This window comes from Lagenorhynchus albirostris, chromosome X (assembly GCF_949774975.1).
Source record: "Lagenorhynchus albirostris chromosome X, mLagAlb1.1, whole genome shotgun sequence".
Classification (NCBI taxonomy): Eukaryota; Metazoa; Chordata; class Mammalia; order Artiodactyla; family Delphinidae; genus Lagenorhynchus; species Lagenorhynchus albirostris.
In genome coordinates, this window is record NC_083116.1 from 123,849,801 (window position 1) to 123,871,493 (window position 21,693).

The following is a 21,693-nucleotide window of genomic DNA, read 5'->3' on the forward strand; positions in this document are numbered from 1 at the left end:
ATGGAGATTTTATCCGAGATAACATTGGTTTGCGTGAACATGAAGAATAGGAAGAGACTCATATAAGAGAAAAAGCAAACATATCTGAGTGTCAAAACTAAATGACTTCTGAAGGAGGTAAGTTTCCTGTACTTCCCATGATTGAAACACAATTTAAGGGCATACACCAAGATTCTGGTTGTGTGTGCAAATCCAAGTCAAGGATTTTCATGTATTTTCAGGGCCATTACTCTGTTTAAAATGCCAAATTCTGAGTAAAGTGAGAAGTCATGCTTTTGCTCAGATGTAGTTATTCATAATGTAAAATGTCAGTTATATGCTTGTTTTTACAACTTTTCATTCTTTTAATATTTACAGATGGACAAAAGCGAAAGAAATCTTTGAGAAAGAAACTGGATTCACTAGGGAAGGAGAAAAACAAAGACAGAGGTAAAGGACAGAATGAACTAAAGCAAATGCATCTCCCGTGGAGCCTAATGGTTGAATTTGGTGGGGTTTTTGAATTGCATTGAGTTATGTGGTTCAGCTCTATTATGTAAACTGGATTTCTACGATGGAATGTCATTGAAGGCTGTTGGAGTGGCCCTGTACTGAACTGATGAGTTCGACTGGTTTGAGCAAAAAGTGATTTCTGCCAAACTTGTGGTTCCAATTATGATGCTAGCCAATCAGCAATGCATAAGGAAAACCAGGTTGAGCAGCCATGGATAGCATCTCTAACGCTAACCAGCTGTCTGGCAAATCCAGATAGTTAGGCAGGGCTAGTTGAATGAGAAGGAGTTTGGATTCCGCCACCATGACTACTGGAAAGAAACAGTCTCACCCTCATGGCTGCTGAAGATGGGACATTCTCAGCATTGTAATGTTAGATCACAGCACGCTTCTTTTTTTGCCCTGTGTACAGTTTTGGGAATTGTTGACTCTCTTCATACTGTCCCCTTCTGTATCTATTTAGGAAACTGATAGCTTAGCCACTCTTTCAGAGATATTTGTGGTCATTTTTAACTAATATTCATTGAGCCTGCATAATGGACACCTGGGCCTCATTAACCCAGTACATCTTTCTGTGGCTTGTTTCTATGGTTTCATATGAAATGACTGCTGAATGGTGTGGTCATGTGAATGTGTTTCCATTTTATATGACATAGGGAATGAGTGTAGAGTCAGGAAAGCCATATATCTCACCTTGGAGTTCTTTTATCTAATGATCGAATTTCTGCTTGAAAAGTAATGAAAGGCAATGAAACTGAAGGTATAAAAATAAATGCTTTGTGATAAGTATTAGACAAGACCGAGACACACCGTTGATCCGAGACTCTACACCCACATCTTGAACTGTGCCTAAAGGGTCATGACATCTGGTTCTTGGACTAAAAAGAGATTAAAGAATTCTAAAGAACGGAAAGCCAATGTTTTACTTCCCTTAGAGCATGATTTCTCAACCTTGGGACTATTGACATTTTAGACTGGATAATTATTTTTCGTGGAGGCTGTCCTGTACATTGTCTGAGATATTTAATAGCATCCCTGGTCTCTACCACTAGATGCCAGTAGCACCGCCCCCAACCAAAATATCTCCAGACATTTCAAATGTTTACCTCAAACTGAAGAAAAGGACATGAAAATGGCAGTGATCCCTACCCCTGACTACATAGCAGGATAATTTTTGAAACCTTTAAACATTCCAGTGCCCAGACCCCCACCCCAGAAAATCTGATCCCGTTGGTCTGTAGGGGAGCTGAGCATGAGTAATGTTATAAACTACTAATGTGCACCTTCTAAGAAGAGAACTCTGGTCCATACTAACCAGTATACTCCCCAGGGCACCTTCTACCACAGGAGAGTCTACTGCTGGCATAATGAATGCAAAAGACATTAACTCTTGTCCAGATACCTATCCTTGTCTGATAAACTGTATTGTGTTTAATTGGTTCATGTGTTCTTACCCTTATTTTTTAAAGGAACGTTAGTAGCCAGCGTAGCTTTATTAAACTAGAGTTTTTACTCAGTCTGTTGCTGCCATGGACCATCTTTATCTCGTGAGATTAGAGGATTCGTGAGAATTCTCAGTGTTTATAGAGTTATTAAAGGGATCGTTCAGACTGATAGCAGCAATGTGTTATCTTTAAAGTTGTTTATTCTAGGATCAAGATAATGGCACTAGGATCTGAACACTCACAATGTAGACTCGAGGTGATTCTTCGGAAGTGCCCGTTCCGGCTAAACTAAGCACAGTGAACATTTTTTGCAGATGTTTGAATTCCCTCAACGCAGGGAGATGTATGTGTGCTCGCTTATGTAAGAAAACAGCAGGAAGTGAGGGTAGGGCAGGAAGGGCCAGGGGAAGTAATCAACCACTATGCACTGGACTATTACACATTTTAGACCAAATCATATTTATGTGTTGTATAGGCTCAGTGAAAACTTGGCAGTGTTCTATAGGGTTGCACAGGGGTGCTGGCTGGGAAAAGGAAGGCAGGTCCTGGTGGTTCCAAAGAAAAAAACACATCACCCATCCAACTAAGGAGAAAAATACCAGGATTTATGGCAAAAGAGGTATTTTTAAAATATAGCTTTGATAGTTAAAAAGGTGACGTCCTAGGCTTAAGTGAAACTTAATTACATGGCATCTTCTCTGAACATAAAGTCCTGTGTGTGTCCACGCATCCATTACGTGGATGTCTTGGGAACCGGGGTGTGATGAGGCAGTGTGCAGGTCTCGCATGGTTGTGATCATTTCACGTTGTTCTCTTCCGTTGGAATATTAGCATTGGGGTTCATAACAGCTGCACATGTGAAAAATGACAATCATTTGAATCCAAGAGTAAAAGAAGGAAAACAGGAAATTCTAGATGACTTCTTGGGTTGGGTCATCTAAAAATAAACAGGAGCAGCTTTTTAGAATCGAATCGCTCTCCCAATAAAGCGATTCATTAAGTGTTTGATGTGCTGCTATATTAATTGATTCAATCGGAATGAATCATGGCCTGTGTTTTATTTAATTGCCTTAACATAATATACAGCAGATCATGTGACACTTCTGTGTCCCTCCTGCCACTTAAGCAGTGCCCATATGACTTTTGATTTCCATACAGAAAGTAATTCAGGATTGATGCTGGTTCAGAAAACATATTTTCATACAGAAGAGTTCCAAGGTTCTTCATTTCTCTTAGTTAAATTACTTGGCATCCAAAAAGTATTTTTTAAACTTTCAGAACTTCAGAATATTTCTTTCTTGTGTCAAAAAGAATCACTCTTGGGGAGAGGTTTTAAAATGGCTACTTTGTGCCAATTATTGTGGTTCCTAATCAGAGCACAAGGGAAGTAGGTTTTACTGTGGCCTAAGTCTGAGAGCTAGGTCCCCTGTCTACAGGATAGTTTCAGATGATGAAGTGTGTATCAACATAAACTCTGCTGATAGTTCAGGTCTAGCACCTTTCTTTGTGCCGAAATTACATCATGCCATGTTTTATTGTTCCTCACTGTCTAAATGGGTTAATAGATGTGAGTTGTGAAGTAGCACTACGTAGGAATAGTTGATACAACTTTGTTTTGTGCCATGTTAAATAACAGTAGAAACATCAAGTAGCAATTATCACTCTTTAGAAATTCTCAAAGAAAATGTATTGAGTGCTGTTACTGGAGATGAGAGAAACAGGGGGGGTGTGATTCCAGGGAGGAATAGGAGGGGCCACCTCGCACAGGACTGTGGGCCGCAGCACAACTTCCGGTCTGCATGCTAAGAGCACTGAGACGCCATCAAAGTGAATTAAGGATGGGGTGGCTTAATGGTGTCTTTAAATGGATTGCCACACTGCAGTGTAAGACATGAGCTTGGGGTGGGAGGGTGAGACCACGGTGGAGGAAGGAAGCCTGATTCCAGGGGCCAAATCACTTCTGCTGAGGATAGGTCCAGGATGGGACTGAGGGAGTTGGTGGAAAAGGTAGCTTGCAGGCAAAAGTGAGAGGAGAGGAGAAAGTCAAGGAGATGTGAGGACAGAACCAGATGGGTCATTTGGGTAGACATCCACGTCTCCCGGGATGATGGTAGACGGGGGTTCTGACGGTGATGATAGAAGATAGCAGTGAGCATGGGGGCAGGGGAGCTTGCAGTGGCCCCAGGTTTCTGCCACACAGCAGGAGGGAGAGGATCTGGAAGCTGAAGCACAGCTGAGCGACCAGCACACCACCTCCTGGCCCTGAGGGTCATGGGGAGGGAGCAGAGACAGTCTCTACCAATGAGGACAGCAGGGGATGCAGTCTCCTTAGTAAACACATACTATAGATTAGAACACGATACACACAGTCCCTGGGCCCAGAACACTGAGTCTTGGGTAATATTTTTATGGTTTGAAAAACCCATTATCAAATTTATTAGCTGCTATCAACACAGAGTCTGTAGGTTCCCTTCTCCTCCCCAACAGAAGAGCTTTGAACCCACAGATAAGCATGTGTGCCCAACACTTTATTTACACAGAAAGGAGGGTTTTGCTCAACAGCCTTGGGCCGAGTCCTCAGTTTCACAATACCCATATTTTGAGAAGCAATCGCATTCAAGGAACCCTGCCTAGAATTTTCCAGGGCCTAGGCACTGTGACACAAGTTTAGAGCATAGAGAGATCTGTCTCCTTTCTGAAGCTTGTGAGAGAGTTCTCTGGAGAAAGCAACGCGAAACTAAAGAGACGAGATCAAAACACTACCACTGAAAGAATAAATAAACTCAGCCAGGAAAGAAAGCCTGTTAGAGAAAAGCAGAAATAAGAAAAGAAATAGAAGAGTCATTTGGGGAGAATGACTTCATGTATTCCATCTGTTTAATTTCTATTCAGTTATTCCAATTTACAAGTAGAGCGGCAGACTTCTAGATATTAAAAATGACAGATACCAAAGGAAACCATCTTGCTTCTTTTTTCCAAGGATATATTAGAGATCTCTAGCCGAGTCTGGTTGGTTTCCTTTATGTGGAAAAAATGTCTAGGAGAGGAATCAATAGTCCTCATGTCACATTAAATCCGTGCTATGAGTATGCCTGCTTGAGCAGACACAGGTCACTTGATACATTTATCAGTGTCCTTTCTGCTATCATTACCCACCAACAGTTTTTATATATTCCAAGTAGCTATCAGCCTTGCCATACGCATGTTCCTAGATTTGCCCCAAGCTTTTTGAAGGAAGACTATTTGATTATTCCCATAGACAAGATAGCACTGATTTACACAATAAACCCTGAGGTGTCCCCTTTGGTTTCTGATTTTGCTAGTAGTGGAAATGACCTTTTATCAGTAGTGAGTATTGGATCTTGCTACACTGTCCACACTGATCCCTCAAAACAAATGCCTGAATTGTTTTTTGCATTAACGTATGCCGACTAGTTCACAAACTTATAGAGGATGATAAGCATCCTCTGAAAAATCCCGAAATGCTGAAGTTTTGATTTTTCACTTCAAAATGAATTGCATGTTTTGATAGAACAAGAGGTTCAGGCTTGTCAAGTGCCATTTCTTTTTCTTTTTTTCTTTTGCGGTACGCGGGCCTCTCACTGCTGTGGCCTCTCCCGTCGCGGAGCACAGGCTCCGGACGCGCAGGCTCAGCGGCCATGGCTCACGGGCCCAGCCGCTCCGCGGCATGTGGGATCTTCCCGGACCGGGGCACGAACCCGCGTCCCCTGCATCGGCAGGCGGGCTCTCAACCACTGCGCCACCAGGGAAGCCCTCAAGTGCCATTTCTGCTTTTAATGCAGACTTGACCATTAGCCCCGGGATGTTCAAAATGTTGCCGTGGATCAAAGAGGAAAACCTTTTAGGGCCTCTTTCCACCTGATTTAATGTTAGCATTTTCAACCTTAGAATTGTTTTCCCTTGCTCATTCTGGTTTATTCATAAGGGTTATAAAAACAAGGGAGAGGCTAGACTCCAGTTTTCTGCTGCTAGGAGATGTAATTTTTAGTCTCAAAGAAATAATGCATTTAATATAATTATTGACGCTTTTAGCATGAATTTAAAATATTACGAATAAAATGCGTGGCCCTAAGGATCAGCGTGCTTACAATGTACGTGTATACAAGTGGATTTACTCTAGAGATGCAGAATGCAATTGTGTATACATCTCCAAATAAAGCCGTAGGTTTCTGCATTATGCTCCTTCCCCCAAATTGTCCTTACTAGAGGATTTAATAAATTATATTCTGGGCTCTTCATCGGATATCTAGTGGTGAGAATCCACTTCTTCATGTGGCCTGGAGAATGGCTTGAGTATAGATCATGAGCGTGACAGCCCTAACCCAGCAATTGGAGGCAGCATGTGGGAACAAAGAACACAAAGAAAAAAAGAACAAACTTATTCCCAAGCTGCTCCTCTGTCTCTTGAGTTGTCATTTCACATGTTGGAAGCTCTTTGACTGGGAACCTCAGAGTGTAGCCACTTACCTGAATTTCAGTAATTTTTGGCATCTCTCTCTTACACAGATGATAGACACAACTGCAATTATTTACGTATCTGATTCTCCAGTCCCCACCTCACCCCACACTCTGAACCCTTCAAGAGCGAGGACTGGACCTTCTGTAAGCTTTGTACTCCTCACTGCATACCTTGACACGGCACACAGTAGGTATTAGTAAGTGACAGTTGAATGACTGTATACGCACAGAGTCTTCTCAGGCCTTGTAAGCTTTGGGGGCTCTTGAGACATCAATCAAAGACACATTTTGTAAAACCGTTTACTCACGAGGATGAAGTATTATGTTCATCCTATCAAAAAATGTCACCCTTCTCTATAAAGTTATTTCCTTTCAACATACTTGAGATACGTCGAGAAAAACTCGAGGCTTAGATTTTTAAAACCCATGCTCTTTATACATCCTAGCTTTCTTTATTGAGATAGAAACGTCAGCCACTCTGACAAACTCAACAGTCATCTCCGTATATTGATGGATGAATCAGTTCTTCAGAAAACAGTCGTTGGAATTTGTCTGCCCTTTGATCTGCAACATGACTGAGAGTCTCCCCTGGTGCAGTCTTTCTCTGAAAGTGAATGTTTGGTTTTTGATTCCAGAGTTCATCCCACAGGCGTTTGGAATGCCCTTATCCCAAGTCATCGCAAACGACCGGGCCTATAAACTCAAGCAGGACTCGCAGAGGGGCGAGCAGAAGGATGCCTCCGATTTTGTGGCTTCCCTCCTCCCATTTGGAAATAAAAGACAAAACAAAGAACTCTCAAGCAGTAACTCATCTCTCAGCTCCACCTCGGAAACACCAAATGAGTCAACGTCCCCCAGTACCCCGGAGCCGGCTCCTCGGGCCAGGAGGAGGGTGAGTTAACCAGTGTTTGCTCTGACCCCGATGTCAGGACAACGGAAGAGTTCTAAGGTTATTCTCTGAGTCTTGGCTCATGTGAAAACTGGAAATGCAGTTTGTGTCCAGGTATCTGTCAACAACCCCATTCAGGGAGAATTTGCACCGGCCCCAAGGCACCTGACACACCCCTCACAGCCTTTCCCTGACCTCTTTCAAAGATATTGGGTGCCTCTCCTTGCTTACCCGTGATATCCAGAACATTCTACAACATCACCACTGATCCTACTCTAGTGTAACCTTCTGTTGTGGTACCAGAATTTCCCATGAGACTTTGAGGCTCGAGGGCAGGGCCAGGTGTCTTTGTTAATCTCTTCATCTCATCCAAGAACTATGCCTGGCCGAGTGAACTTGCTGCTGGTCTTCATAAGCAATGAGATTTTTTTCTACCAACGGAACATGGCTTTTTTCTCAAACGTAACTGTAGAAACACGCACACACACACACATGTCCTCTTTCAAATCAATACTGTAATAATATGGTACCATTTATTAAGTGAGTACTATGTTCCAGGCAGTGTGCTATTATTTGGCATTTCAAATTTCAATCCAGGAAAGCTGAGTTTCCAGGCAAATTGGTTGGTGATTAGCTTAGTCAGGTGATAAGCATCTCTGAAACTTCCCAGGTCACTGGGAGATCTCTCCTTTGCCTTTCACCTGAAGCCCCAAATCTTTGCCACCTCCAGCCATTGACTACTGCCCTAGTTAAAACCTGAGGCACGGGCTTCCCTGGTGGCGCAGTGGTTGAGAGTCCGCCTGCCGATGCAGGGGACACGGGTTCGTGCCCCGGTCCGGGAGGATCCCACATGCCGTGGAGCAGCTGGGCCCGTGAGCCATGGCCGCTGAGCCTGCGCGTCCGGAGCCTGTGCTCTGCAACGGGAGAGGCCGCAACAGTGAGAGGCCCGCGTACCGCAAAAAAAAAACACCAAAAAACCAAAACCCTGAGGCACTTCCCAGTTAAAATCTGCAGTTCTCAATCAGCCTCCAACATTTAGAACCTCCCCAAGACTCAGGGGCACCTGAGCCACCCACCACTGTTTTCAGGGATTCACCGTGTGTAAAGCTAAGTTGGCATATTCAGACCGCCATCCCTTTCTCTACCTTACAGACAAGAGAATTGTTCTTCCAATCCTGGCACAGTCTCTCAGACTGTTTATATAAGCCTATGTGGCAATGACACCAAAATGCCACATATGAGCTTTCTGAGAATCTAGAGCCCAGGCAATGGGCGTCCCAAATGCCCTCCCCTCTGGCCAGGCCTTGCTAGCAGCCAACTTCTTCCTCTGTGCTTCAGCAAAGGGTGGGTGGCCATACAGGCATGAGTGGTGCCCTGCAGCCTTACCCTCAGCCTTTTACCATTCCTAGAGTGGCAGCCCTCCTTCCACCTGTCATTACCTCATCTCTTGGCTGGGGGCTTTCTCCGATGGCCAGAGGCGCCCACCCATAGAGACGACGGGCTGCGAGTAGCAAGGCGTTAATGTCACCTCCCTACCCCTACCAGAAGTTGTCTTTAATCAATGACTCTTGAGACTCATGGTATAAATACCCCCAACTCCCTTACTCCTTAGCAGGAACAGCTCTGGGGTGCATGGTCTACACGGTCTCCCAGGTCCCCAGGGCAGTTGGGCTCCAGCGGCCCACAGGCTTGTCACAGGCTTGTCACAGGCCTGGTGATGCCCCCTTCATTAGCTGCATTCACTTCCCTTTCTCATTTCCCTACTTCCCTACAGCTGTCTCCTGGGACTATTCCCCTAATAAAGTTCATTGTGTCACGCCTTGGGGAAAACTAAACTAAGACTGTTTATGGAATCCTCCTATTTTAAAATCTACTTTCGAGAGTTGAATTATTCTTTTTTTTTCACAAGAGTTCTCTGACTTTACCTCATTCGTCAAGTATGTGATTGTTTTCTTGTTTCAAGGAATGAAGTGGTTGGGTCAAAATATTTTAATTGTATGTTTGCCATCTCTTGTCTTCCATTTGGAAGAAGTTGTCTGTTGTTGAAATTGTAACTGTCATTACCTTACCCTATGCTGTGGAGGTTTCCTAACCTTTTTTCCTTTGAAAATACAAACCGCACAATTAAACAGTATTATTTCGAGTGTGATTAGTGGTCGTGGGCAAAAGGATTTATTGGATGGCATTGGGGGAAGCAGTTTTTATTTTCTCCGTGTGCACTCTGTGTTCATGTCTGTGTATAATTTGCAGGGTGCAATGTCAGTGGATTCTATCACCGATCTTGACGACAATCAGTCTCGACTGCTAGAAGCGTTACAGCTCTCCTTGCCTGCCGAAGCTCAAAGCAAAAAAGAAAAAGCCAGAGATAAGAAACTCAGTCTGAATCCCATTTACAGACAGGTCCCCAGGCTGGTGGACAGCTGCTGTCAACATCTAGAAAAACATGGTAAGCAAAATTGTTTGTCAGCAGTCAAGTACTGAAGACTTTCATGTATTCGGGCATCATTCATTCAAGCACCCGATTCCAATTCTATGCTCATTTGATCAGGCTCTAGGCCAAAATTTCCTTTGCAAAGAAAATTTACAAACATGAACGTTTGCTTATCCCCAGTAGGGCTGAACCAGATTTGGGGCGGCGCGAATCCACCTGATGGTATTCAGGCTCCGCAGCCCTAAAGAGTCCTCAGAAGTGACCCTGGAGATCAAGGAATTGAGGGGAGGGCAAGGTCTGTTGGGCTGGGGCTATCCTCAGGACCCCCTGCAAAGAAAGCAGGGCCACTTTCATCTTTTTTATACATTGAGGTTCCACAAGGCTTCCTTTAAAAAATAATAGTCCAGCTTCTTACAGAAAAAAAAACAGATTAGAGAACCATTCCTTAAGTGAATAGAAAATACATAGTTTTGGACAATAGGTTTCTTTCTATATTGCTCTTTGCATTTTTGTGGAAAGCTGTCCACTTAAGATTTCTTCATCGTGACCGTTTTGGAAACTCAGTTCCACTTAATACGCTGACTTTACAGCTCTTTAAAATTTTTGCGGAACTTTAGACTTTTGGCTCATCAAACAGCCATGTCTACGATCTGAATTTGTTTGCTATAATGTTAGCATGCGTTTTATGGACGTGAGAAGAGTTTATAATTGCTTCTTTTTTCCAGTTTTATTGAGAAATAATTGACATACATGACTGTAATTGCTTTTTTACTATAAAAGTAATATACACATCATAATAGAGAAAAAAAAGAAACAGAAAAGCAAATTCTGAGGCTATCATATAGATATAACTACTCTTGACATTCTCATCTATTTCTTTCTAATAAAAGTGGGACTTTATAAAAATGACTAGGATATGTCCAGGTCTCTTAATCAATTCATTATATATGGAAATCACTAGATATCATATGGGTGACTTAATATAAGTAATATGTATTGAAACTTTGTTTATACAAAATTTCAATATGTATATGTATGTGTATGAGTGTACATTCTTATCTGTCTCTTCTCCTTGGAAAGTAAACAGGACATCAATAAAAATATCTTAGGCATTTTGAATTCCCAATACTTAGTATCATGATAACACAATGTAAATGTTTCAATCAGTATTACTTGAACAGAATTATTTTTCAAAATAGCTTAGCAACTAGAGTTCTTTAGTTGCTTTTAGCACCTAAAGAATTTACATGAATATTTAAATTCAGCCTAAACTTTACTACGAGGTAGAAAAAGCGACTCATACTTTTATAATTATAATTTTTCCCTATAGAGAATGTAGAGAGTGAACTGTAGCGCTATAAAGAATTCTAAACGAGAAAATTCTACTCTAACCATGCAAAAATGCAGTGCCAGGTTGAGTAACTGCTTTTGTGAAAGAAGACTTGGCATGTCTTTGTATTTTCTTTTTGAAAATAAATTTTCATGAATTATAATTTGTAAAATAGCATTTCCTTTAAGATTACTAAAAAACAGGGAAGTTCACTTTTTTGGGGGGGTGCGGGGGAAATAGTTACAATGCAGTTTAGGGCCTAAAGGAAAGAAGATAACCTACATGATCTTTCAAGGCCCTGATTCTGTTCTGAGTTTCCATGATGTTTAGACCAAATGGCTCTGGAAAAATAAGAGATAGTTTCAAATTCAAACAGATACTAATCTTGGTCACTTTAAACCAGTGATAAAAGAGCAAATTTCAAAAACAATTCTTTTGTAAGACTTCATTTGCCAGTGTTTGAAATGGGTAGCAGAGAGTTTGATTCACTTTAGCTTCATAGACATTTGTCAAAGACCTTTTCATTCTCTCCCAAATTGGTCTTGGACACACACACACAAAAACAAAAGAGAGAGAGAGAGAGAAACAAACAAAAACAATTGGTCCTGGACAGTTATCTTGACTCCATCTATATATTCGTGTACGCCACCCTTCCTCACTTTTACTTCACCCAAATGCCTTCTCCACTATTAGGCCAAAATTCCTTTAAGCATCCTTAATTTCCCCGAAGCACGCATTTCAAACAAAAAAAACGACAAAAAAAAAAAAAACAAACCCAGACAATATAACAAAGAGTCTAACTCTCTTCTACTTAAAGGATGTAGGCTGATTTTAGGGTGGGGCCGCCTCCTTATTATGCCTGCCCTCATTACTTGAATTCCCTAAGCCTGAGGTTCAGGTGCCCTGGTTCTAGTTTCCATTTCAGCTTCTGACAAAAAGGAGAGAAAGGCGATCATATCCATTTCTGGCAGAGGGTACAGCAAAGTCACATTTCTTTGCCAGATCTATGCCTTTTTTGATGGACACCTGTTTTTAACAGTGACTGTCTCAAGTCAAGGTTACTGGATGCCTAGATTGTATCTTCTCTTTGAGGAAAATGACTCTAAGGCTTATGTCAGAGAATGGCATTGGCTGTCTGAAGGCTGTCATCTGCTCAACCTAAAATTAATTAATTAATTAATTTAAAAAACTTAAAACAGGTTATAATCAATTGATACATAGAAATTATAGCAATCAGTCACTAGCTAGTTATTTTTGGAATCACAGTCACTTTTACTGAGTGGAAAAATACTATAATTTAGGAAATAGTGACACAGAAATGGGCATTTTTGAACAGAATGGAGGACTTCAGGCAAAGGAATAGTCCCACCTGGGAAGAAAGTGCCCTTATGTGATATCTCACTTATGTAGAAATTTCAGCCACTTGGAAACCATCGGACCAACAAGAAAATAAATGCAGCCAAAATTAAAACTGCTAAGACCTCCTATTATATTACAGTTTTCTGTTTTGCACAAAAAGCCTTATTTAGTTCAGTTAGGGCCTATATCTCTCTGTATAATAGTAGATGCCAGATACAATTCTAAGTATTTTATATACATTCATTAATTGAATCACTGAACAACTTTTGAGGTGGATACTTATTTTGCTCATTTTGTAGGTGAAGAAATATAATTCTGTATTTGATTCTAATACCTTGATTATCCTGTTTTCAAGCTCCCAGAGGGGTAGAAGCAATAGATTAGGCTGGGGGCTGGACTCAGTTATAAGGCAGATGAATTGATGGCAGCAACAAGGAAGGAACACAAGTCTTTTGAGAATAGATGCAAAGCAAAATTGCACCCAAGTGCAAAGCACCAAGATGTACTTCTGCAAGTCAGCAATAACTAGCCTCTCAGCATGATTCTCTCAAATTATTCTGGAAATTCAGGATAACGCTCATAAGAAATAAAAGTGATAAATGGGATATTTATAGATATTATCGTTTCTAACTGAAAAATTCTAGAAAACCAATTTTAAAAGTCTTATACACAATACACAATGTGGCAAGACCATAAAATAAACACACAAAAAGATATCCATGTCTTATATAAGAGCAATAATAGGTTATGTACTATAACAATAAAATAATTCGTTTATATTAATATCAAACGTATAGTTACGTAGAATATCTGTAATAAGAAGTAAGAAACTTCTGTGACAAAAACTGCAAAGCTTTACCAAGAAATGTTAAGAAACTAAGAAATAAATTAAGATATCTACTTTGTTTCTGGATGGGAAGAAATAATGTTGTAAAAATTTCAGTTCTTTCCAATATCATTATATATTGGACTAGTCAGAACTCTTTCCGTGGCAAGAGAGAAGAACCCAGATAAAAGCAGATTAAGCAAAGCAGCCCCCCAAATTCCCACTTACATGCTGGAAGTATGAATATTATATCTAGATTCAGGAACAGGTAGATTCAGGATGCAAACGATGCCATGAGAGCGTGAGTCTGATTGCTGGAGTGTTGACTACGTTTCATGGTCTGTGGACTCTCACAGCAGCTCTCTTCATGTGGCTACAAGCCACCCCTGGCAGCTACAGTCTGCCATCAGCCTTGTAACTCATTATCCCAAATGAAGAGAAGATGAGCCACCAATGAAACAATAAACGTAGACAATGATCATCAGTGGCAGTGACTCATGGCTTGCATAGGAGAGGAGAGTCATGCAGACCCTCTGTGCCACCTTAAGGAAGTGCATAATACCTCTTGTGAAGTCTTCTTGCCCCCAAATCCAAACCTGAATCAGAGAAAACTCTGGCTCTAACTGTTTCTTTAGAGGAAATAAAGGCGAGAAAGGAGCACATAAATGACACCACAGAGTGTCTACATCCAGGCAGTGGGAAAATCTACAGTGGGAAATCAATGCTATTTCTTCCTCAAACCAATTACGAGGAAATCATATAAACAGAGAGGGGGAAACAAACACATTAAGAGACTACAAGGCTCGCCAGCCTATCACAGTTTGTGAACCTTATGTGAACGTTGACTGGATATTTAATGATATTAAGGAACTATTGTTGAAATGTCTAACTTGTGGTAGATTATGTTTCTTTTAAGAGACCTAATTTTTTAGAGCGAAGAGTTTCTCAGCCTTGGCACTACTGACATTTGGGGCTGGATAACTCTTTTTCATGCACTGGCCCCATAATCCCACTTCTAGGACATGATCTTAAGACAATCAGAAATGTAAACTGAGACCTATGTACAGAGTTGTTCCTAATAGGGCTAGTTATGGTATCAAAACAAGTGCACATATGTTGCGGGGAGCTATATTGTCATTCAGAGGAGAATATGAAGTGAATTGTGGCACATTCATGCAGTAGAGTATTTTGCATCCATTTTAAATGACATTGACAGAATTTTTACTGGCATAAAAAATTATTGTGGCATAATATTGAGTAAAAGCAGCAGCATTCTACCCCCGATATTTTCTTTTCATGGAGAAAAGACTGAACAGAAATAAACTCAAATATTAAGTCATTACTTCTGCATCAGGTATTTTTTAAAGTATATTATTTTTTACATTTTTCTGCACCTTATAGATTTTCTTTAATAAGTACATGTTTTAATTATGATCAGTAAAGCAAGAAATGTCTATTTTAAAATTGATAAAGGGCTGGAAATTCATAGAAAATTCATGTTTATTCTGAATGATGAAGAAAATGTTACATTATTTTTTTCATATGGAGAAAGTGTGGAAATACATAATAACGCAAGAAAATTTTTTCATCAGAAACATTTAACGTAAAATGATCCTGGTACTTTCAGGGCTAACCTCTAGGTACCTGGTGAATCTAGTGCGGGATAAAGAAGCATTCGTGCACACTGTCAAGTTACTATACTGCCCTGCATGTTGCAGCGTGGTGCTGGCATTCCCTTTTATATCTATTTTGATTTCCTCCAGTTTCAAGCCACAAAACAGGACTGACGATTTTGTTTGCTTATTTGCAGGCCTCCAGACAGTGGGGATATTCCGAGTTGGAAGCTCAAAAAAGAGAGTGAGACAAGTAAGTGAAAAGTGAAGATTATATTGTACGTTTCACCTGACTTTTAGTTGAATTACATCGTGCAAAGTTCAAGCTCATGCAAATTCATTTCTGAATATCTTTTCTGTACCCTCCCACCTATTATAGTATAATTGAGTCCCAGGAAGTGAAAGGCAACAACTCAGAATCTCAGAAAGGTCGTGAAAGAGTTAGGATCATACAACTGAAAGCAAAACATCTGGCCGTGCCCACCGCATGTACAGCCAAATGAAACTAATTTATAAACATCTTACTGACACTGTAAATGTAGGAGATTCGGAGAGTACCTGATCAGTAAGTGATCGTAAATAGCAAACAATTGTACAGCACCCGTTTTTACTAAAATGAGACATGAGTAATGCCATTAATATCTCTTCTTTTAAAATACTATGTTTATCGCTTTACTTTCTCGAAAATAAATAATTCATATTACTTTTCCAAGGTCCCATTGATTCCCCAGTTCATTTTCCATGTGGGGACTGTACCCCTCAGTTTCCTTCTGCACTCTGCAGCATTCTTGCAAAAGAAGTTTGATATGAGAGCTTCAGGAATAGGCTCCTATGACCAGGCAGGTATCTGTGTTCATGACGGCTTCAGAAAAGGCAAACCATCCTTTGAGAAAAGAATTCATTTGTTGGCTAAAAGAAAATTAAAATGTTATTTTCCCTCTGTTGGTGCCAACAGAAAGAAGTAAGGAACCCAGCAATTCAAAAATGAAGCCAAATGAAAATAATTTTTAGTTGGATGAAGCTGAAGAAACGCTATTTGTTCATATTATTGAAACTAACTGAAATAAGTGTCTCCTCATAATGTCTTTCTTTTTTTGTCAAGACAAAAGGGGTTTTCAAAAGAAGTATGTTTTCTGTTTGGTTGGTTGGTTGGTTTTATTTGTAATAGTCACATAAGGTACTATTGAACATTTAACATTTCACAGTAAGATTAGCAGGAAGAAAGTTAGCATAGTAATAGCATTTCTTAGGCCTCTCACCTGTGCAGAATTGCAGACTATTTTTATCAACGTTGTCTCGTTGAATCCGCCCACCGGCTGGGAGACAAGCCCCTTTCACCCACTTCTTCTGAGGCTTAGACAGATTAAGAAATTTAATTCAGGAGCACACAGTTTAGACCAAGCTCTTCCCACGATCCGTTCTTTCTGCACGTGTGTGTGTGTGCGTGTGCGTGTGCGTGTGCGTGTGCGCTCAGAAGAAAAACATGGTGTGTTTAGATGACCACGATTAGGAGTGGTGCCGCTGGAAGCCTTCTTCATTCTGACTGCCCGATACACACTAAGGATGAGTTGCCTGGAATTGATGTGCGATTCGGGACAGCAACAGGCATTCTTGTCGGGTGGCGAGGTGGCTGGTGACGGAAATTATTCCTCAGTTATATCTGGATCCACTAAAGGGAAAACCTTTGCATGGAGATTTACGTAAGGATTCTCAAAAATACATATAGAATTAGTGGTTAGATTTCAAGTGTGAAATATGCTCTAACTCACCATTTGATCTTGTTATATCACTTCTTAGCATCCTACACTTTTTCTTGAGAACAACTGTCACAGTATAAAGAGCTAATTAATCATTGGTGGGATTACCAATTTATCACCTGTCTGTCAGCCTGAGAGCTGGAGGAGGGGGAGGGCTTTGCCTCTTTACTCATCACCGTATTTTGAGGACCTGTAACAAGGCCATACACAGTAAGTGTGCAGTACATCTTTGCTGAATGAATGGGTGAATGAATGACACAGCAAATGAACACTTACAGAAGTTTATTGCCTAGAGTACATTCATGAACTCACAAAATTATTTTAACAGCAGAGAACAAACAATACCTAAGAGAAGTTGAGCTGTCCGAGATGAAAATAGGGTGTAGAGTTATGACTCTCTTCTTGCTATTGTGTTTTCCTACTGTTATAAACTCTAAAGGACTGAGTATAATGATGAAAGCAGGAAATCTTCTTGGAAAATGTTAATAAGGCTACTTTGACAAATCTAAGGCAGATTTTATTTCGTTATTGTCATCTTTCAAGGCTTAGTCACAAATGGTTTATCAGGGTTTCTTTGGGGTTTTTTTTGTTTTTGTTTTTTGGGTTTTTTTGCGGTACGTGGGCCTCTCACTGTTGTGGCCTCTCCCGTTGCGGAGCACAGCTCCGGACGCGCAGGCTCAACGGCCATGGCTCACGGGCCCAGCCGCTCCGCGGCATGTGGGATCTTCCCGGACCGGGGCACGAACCCGCGTCCCCTGCATTGGCAGGCGGACTCTCAACCACTGCGCCACCAGGGAAGCCCCTAACAGGGTTTTTAATTTCATTGTTTACAGAAATATCTCTTCGCTTTCTTGTCGAGTATTTCTAGAAAATGTCAAAATTCCAACATGGTAAATTTGCTGCCGTGCAAAACCACTGTATAATAGATTAATTCCTCCCTCCCACAGTTAGAATTGACCTAACCCCTTAGCTCTTCCTCCCAACCTTCTGGATGTCGTTATCAAGCCCTTCTGCTTGCATCGTTAACAGTAAACGCACAGATACTTTGATTTAATAATTCATTTCATATATATATATATATATATATATATATATATTCATGGCTGGGTTTGCATAGACTTTGTAGATCAAGGTGACATGTTGTTTGCTCCTCCTTCTTGGGGTCTGGGTAAACTTAATACCAGCTGCTGCATGTCATAGCACTTCTTTTGCTGGGCGCTGAACATTGACGTATGGTGTTCTGAGACTGCCACTTGAACCGTTGTCTTTCCAGTTACGTGAGGAATTTGACCGTGGGGTTGACGTGTCCCTGGAGGAAGAGCACAGCGTTCATGACGTGGCTGCCTTGTTGAAGGAGTTCCTGAGGGACATGCCGGACCCCCTTCTCACCAGGGAGCTGTACACAGCTTTCATCAATACTCTCTGTGCGTAACGCAGCCATTTGCAGGAATGTGTTCCTGGGTTACTGGGATGTCCCACTCATTCATCAAAACCTTATGCATGTGTTTTCTAATAGCTATTTTTTTTCCCTTATTTATCAGTGTCTAATGAGCGGGCTCTTTGGGGAATTTTCTGAGATTTACCCTGGGGAGAATTAGCAAGTAGAAAGTTGCAATAAAACAAATGGAAGTAGCCAAGAAAAATTTGGGATGCCTTCAGACGACTCTAGGATGGTAGAAATTGCTATAAATTGATGCTTTGGAGGAACAGAGAGAGTTCACATTGAGTCTGGGCCTAAAAATGAGTTTGCATTCCTGGAACCTAGAGTGAGAAAGCTGGGGGGGGGCAGGAAACATTCCAGGGAAAGCGCGATGGCATCGCCCAGTGTCAGTACTTTCAATGTGGCTGCTTCAGGGCTAGAGACACAGATCCCACACAGGGGAAAAGGACGGGGAGAGGGAGGAGGAGCCACCAGAATGGTTTCAGCCTCCATGAATTTCTTCATCCATGCTGCAGTTAAGATAGGCTCACAAAAGAGAGAGAAGACACTGACATTGGGCCGTTTTGTTGGTTATCGCCAACAAAAAGTCTACCTCTTATACTTTGCTCAACAGACAAGGGCCTCAAATGTCTTCTAAACTCAAATTTAAGAACATTCACAGATTCTCAGTCACTGTCAGCAAATAGTTAACTACCATGAAAGACTGTCATCCATAAAGTATGTGATGGTTTATACCAGGGGAAAGAGGGAGAAGAAAGTAAGGGACGTGGAGTTACCTTTCTAACCTGGATTACAAGGATTTCTCTGGATGGTACATTTCCCCAGGTCGAATTCATCTTTGTATCCCTCATAGAACCTTACTGTTCAATTGCTAAAGCAATGGGAGAGTGGGTGAAGGAATGAAATGTGACTTGCCGTGCTAATCCCTTTCTGAAGGCAGTTGAGCGTGAAGGGCATGACGTCCCCCTTTGACTCACTCGGAGCGCCTCTCTTTGCCTTGCTTAGTGTTGGAGCCTGAGGAACAGCTGGGCACCTTGCAGCTCCTCATCTACCTTCTACCTCCCTGCAACTGCGACACGCTCCACCGGCTGCTGCAGTTCCTCTCCATCGTGGCCAGGCACGCCGAGGACAATGTCAGCAAAGACGGGCAAGAGGTGCGCACCCCACCGCCACCGCAGCAGATGCTCTGGTTCTTCCTTTTTCCTGTTTTAAAAGGGAGAGCTAAAAACTAATACAAATGGATGTCTATGCAAAACAGAAACAGGCTCACAGACATAGAAAACAAACGTGCGGTTACCAAACGGGAGACAGATGCGGGGAGGGATGAATTCGGGAAGTGGGATTAACGGATACAAACTACTATACATAAAGTAGATAAGCAACAAGGATATAGCGTGTAGCACAGGGAATTATACCTACTGTCTTGTAATAACCTATACTGGGATATAATCTGTAAAAATACTGAATCACTATGCTATACACCTGAAACTAACGCAATACTGTAAATCAACTATACTTCAACTTTAAAAAAAAAAAAAAAAAGGAGCGCTACCAATTTGGTCAGATGTTTCACCTGGAGAAAATGAAACTTCCCTTTCCTGGCCTATGTGTCTATGTAGGAAGAGAACTAATGCAGGCTTCCCCCCTCCCCGGAGGGACCGTTCCTAAGAGCGCATTGGCCATTAACTTCCTTGTATGTTGCAAGGATGCTTCCAACTGAGGCTGTCATTTTCCATGATGATGCTTTACTCAAGACCCTGAATTTCCATTTGTGTGAAGGAGACGAACGTGAGCTACAGAGGTGCTTACAAGCATGAGGAAAATGGAGTAAAGGAGGCGGGGGGAGATGGCTGTCCTTGTAACTCACTTGATCTGCTGCTTTACCTTGAAGCCCAAACACGGTGTCACCTCTTCATTCTTCCATTTCATTCTGGAGCGTCCATGTGCCTTATGGCTAGAAGTCTAGGATCTTCCATCTTAGAGGTGCTTTCTCTCCTTCACCCCTCCCCCCAAAATAGGGACTGGCTCAGTGCGATGGAGGGTGGATCCTGCTTCAAAACCAGGTGGAGAGAGAACTGAAAAGTCAGATCTATTGACTGTTGCCATGTATCTCGATGCCACATGGTACCAACTGCTAAAGACAGGTTCTGCACAGTCCTCTGGACCCTTTGGGGATGTTCTTGTTGGACCTGGCCCCCCATCTGAGGTCTTGGGCTCTGGTTCTCTTTGGTCATACTCCTGTGCTTCAAGGTGTTTTCCAGTTTCTCCCTTGGACAATTTTAAGTGACCTGTTAGCAAGCAGCCTATTTAACCTTTGCCTTAACAAGAGACCTGTTTCCCTTCTTGAAACCATGCAGTCATACTTCTCCCTGACCTTGGATTCCCCAGGAGATCTCAGACCCTTTAATATGTTGACATGCATTGTAAATTAACAAGAAGGCGGCAAGGGCATTCCAAGCTTACTTATCCCAGAAGCTTTTATTTTAAATCCTGTTAAGCAGAACACAGCTGTGTTGTGGATTCATTTCTGTGTTTGTCAGATTTCTTTCCCAAAGGCCATGGTCATATGTATTTTTTTTCAGAAAGGCAGTTCTCCCTTTCTTATCCTCACCCTCCCTATCAATGTGAGAATGGAACCTTCCTGAGTTATCCATTTCTCTCTATAGCAGTTTTTAGTGAAACCTCTGCTGGCTTCAGGTTTCATAATACGGCACTGCCACCTTCTCTCAGCAGACACAGCTCTTCAAAGCATATACTGTAATTCTCATAATTGTTAAGTAGCTATATTACCCGTCTGGGTGTCAGCCTTGATTGACTATAGATATAAGAGAAGCTGTAGAATCATCTGCCTAATCATTGGGTCAAGACAGAGCCCTGTCTGGGTTCCTAGGTACGTCGGTTGCCTCTCTGACGTTTCTTAAGTACTATGTGAGAAAAAAGTCGGGTCTTAGGTGATTAAGAAGGCATTGAGGAAAGCAAAATGTCCAGTTGAACTCACTCGTGCCTTTTTGAAATCATTTGCAGACATGCTTTCGGTCCAAATACTGAACAAGCCTGCATTGCCTATGGCAAAGAGGAGAAAATATTCTTGGATAGGTACCAGCTAGGTGCCATTCACGTCTCTCCTACCATGTGCCGGCCGTGTGCTTGGGCCTTTATACATATATTATAGCTAATCCTCCATGGAGCAAGAGAGAGATCGTCATCCCTGTGTTTCCGCGGTGGAAACCGAGGGCTGGAGGGGTTACGCAACTTACCCAGCGTTCCCCAGGGAGCCTCCACTTAATGCTAGTGCAAGTCGTGCATTCGTGACCCTGGGCGAGGTGCCAGGTCCCCCCCAGTCAATGCAGATTTGCAGAGATATTAGGACAATATGCCAGCAGGTGGCAGTAAAACATCTTGAGGAAGGGCTCCTTTTTCTAATTCACACAAAAGTGTCCTATTGACTAGTAGTCGGTTCGGTCCCTTGACTAGCGAAGTCCCAGCGGTGCCTCAAACCCAAACCACTCTGACTTACGGAGAACAGAAATATAGAATAGCAAGTAGGAAAAAACAGCTCTGCTGGGGGTCTAGCTCACAGATTCCCGGCCTCCATACGATTGACCCTTGGGACCAGGTAATTCTGTGCTGT

At 41.8% G+C, this 21,693-nt stretch overlaps 1 protein-coding gene across 5 annotated transcripts in view; it reads left to right on the top strand.

The window, feature by feature from the left end:
• ARHGAP6 (Rho GTPase activating protein 6) overlaps window positions 1–21,693 on the top strand; it is a 486,163-nt gene that overhangs the window by 429,755 nt on the left and 34,715 nt on the right. For all 5 annotated transcript variants that reach the window (XM_060138342.1, XM_060138343.1, XM_060138344.1 and 2 more), the window contains exons 3-8: window positions 358–429; window positions 7,052–7,308; window positions 9,556–9,751; window positions 15,062–15,117; window positions 17,895–18,045; window positions 19,068–19,216. In XM_060138342.1, the coding sequence (XP_059994325.1) occupies window positions 358–429; window positions 7,052–7,308; window positions 9,556–9,751; window positions 15,062–15,117; window positions 17,895–18,045; window positions 19,068–19,216 (881 nt within the window). The remainder of the gene's footprint in view (window positions 1–357; window positions 430–7,051; window positions 7,309–9,555; window positions 9,752–15,061; window positions 15,118–17,894; window positions 18,046–19,067; window positions 19,217–21,693) is intronic.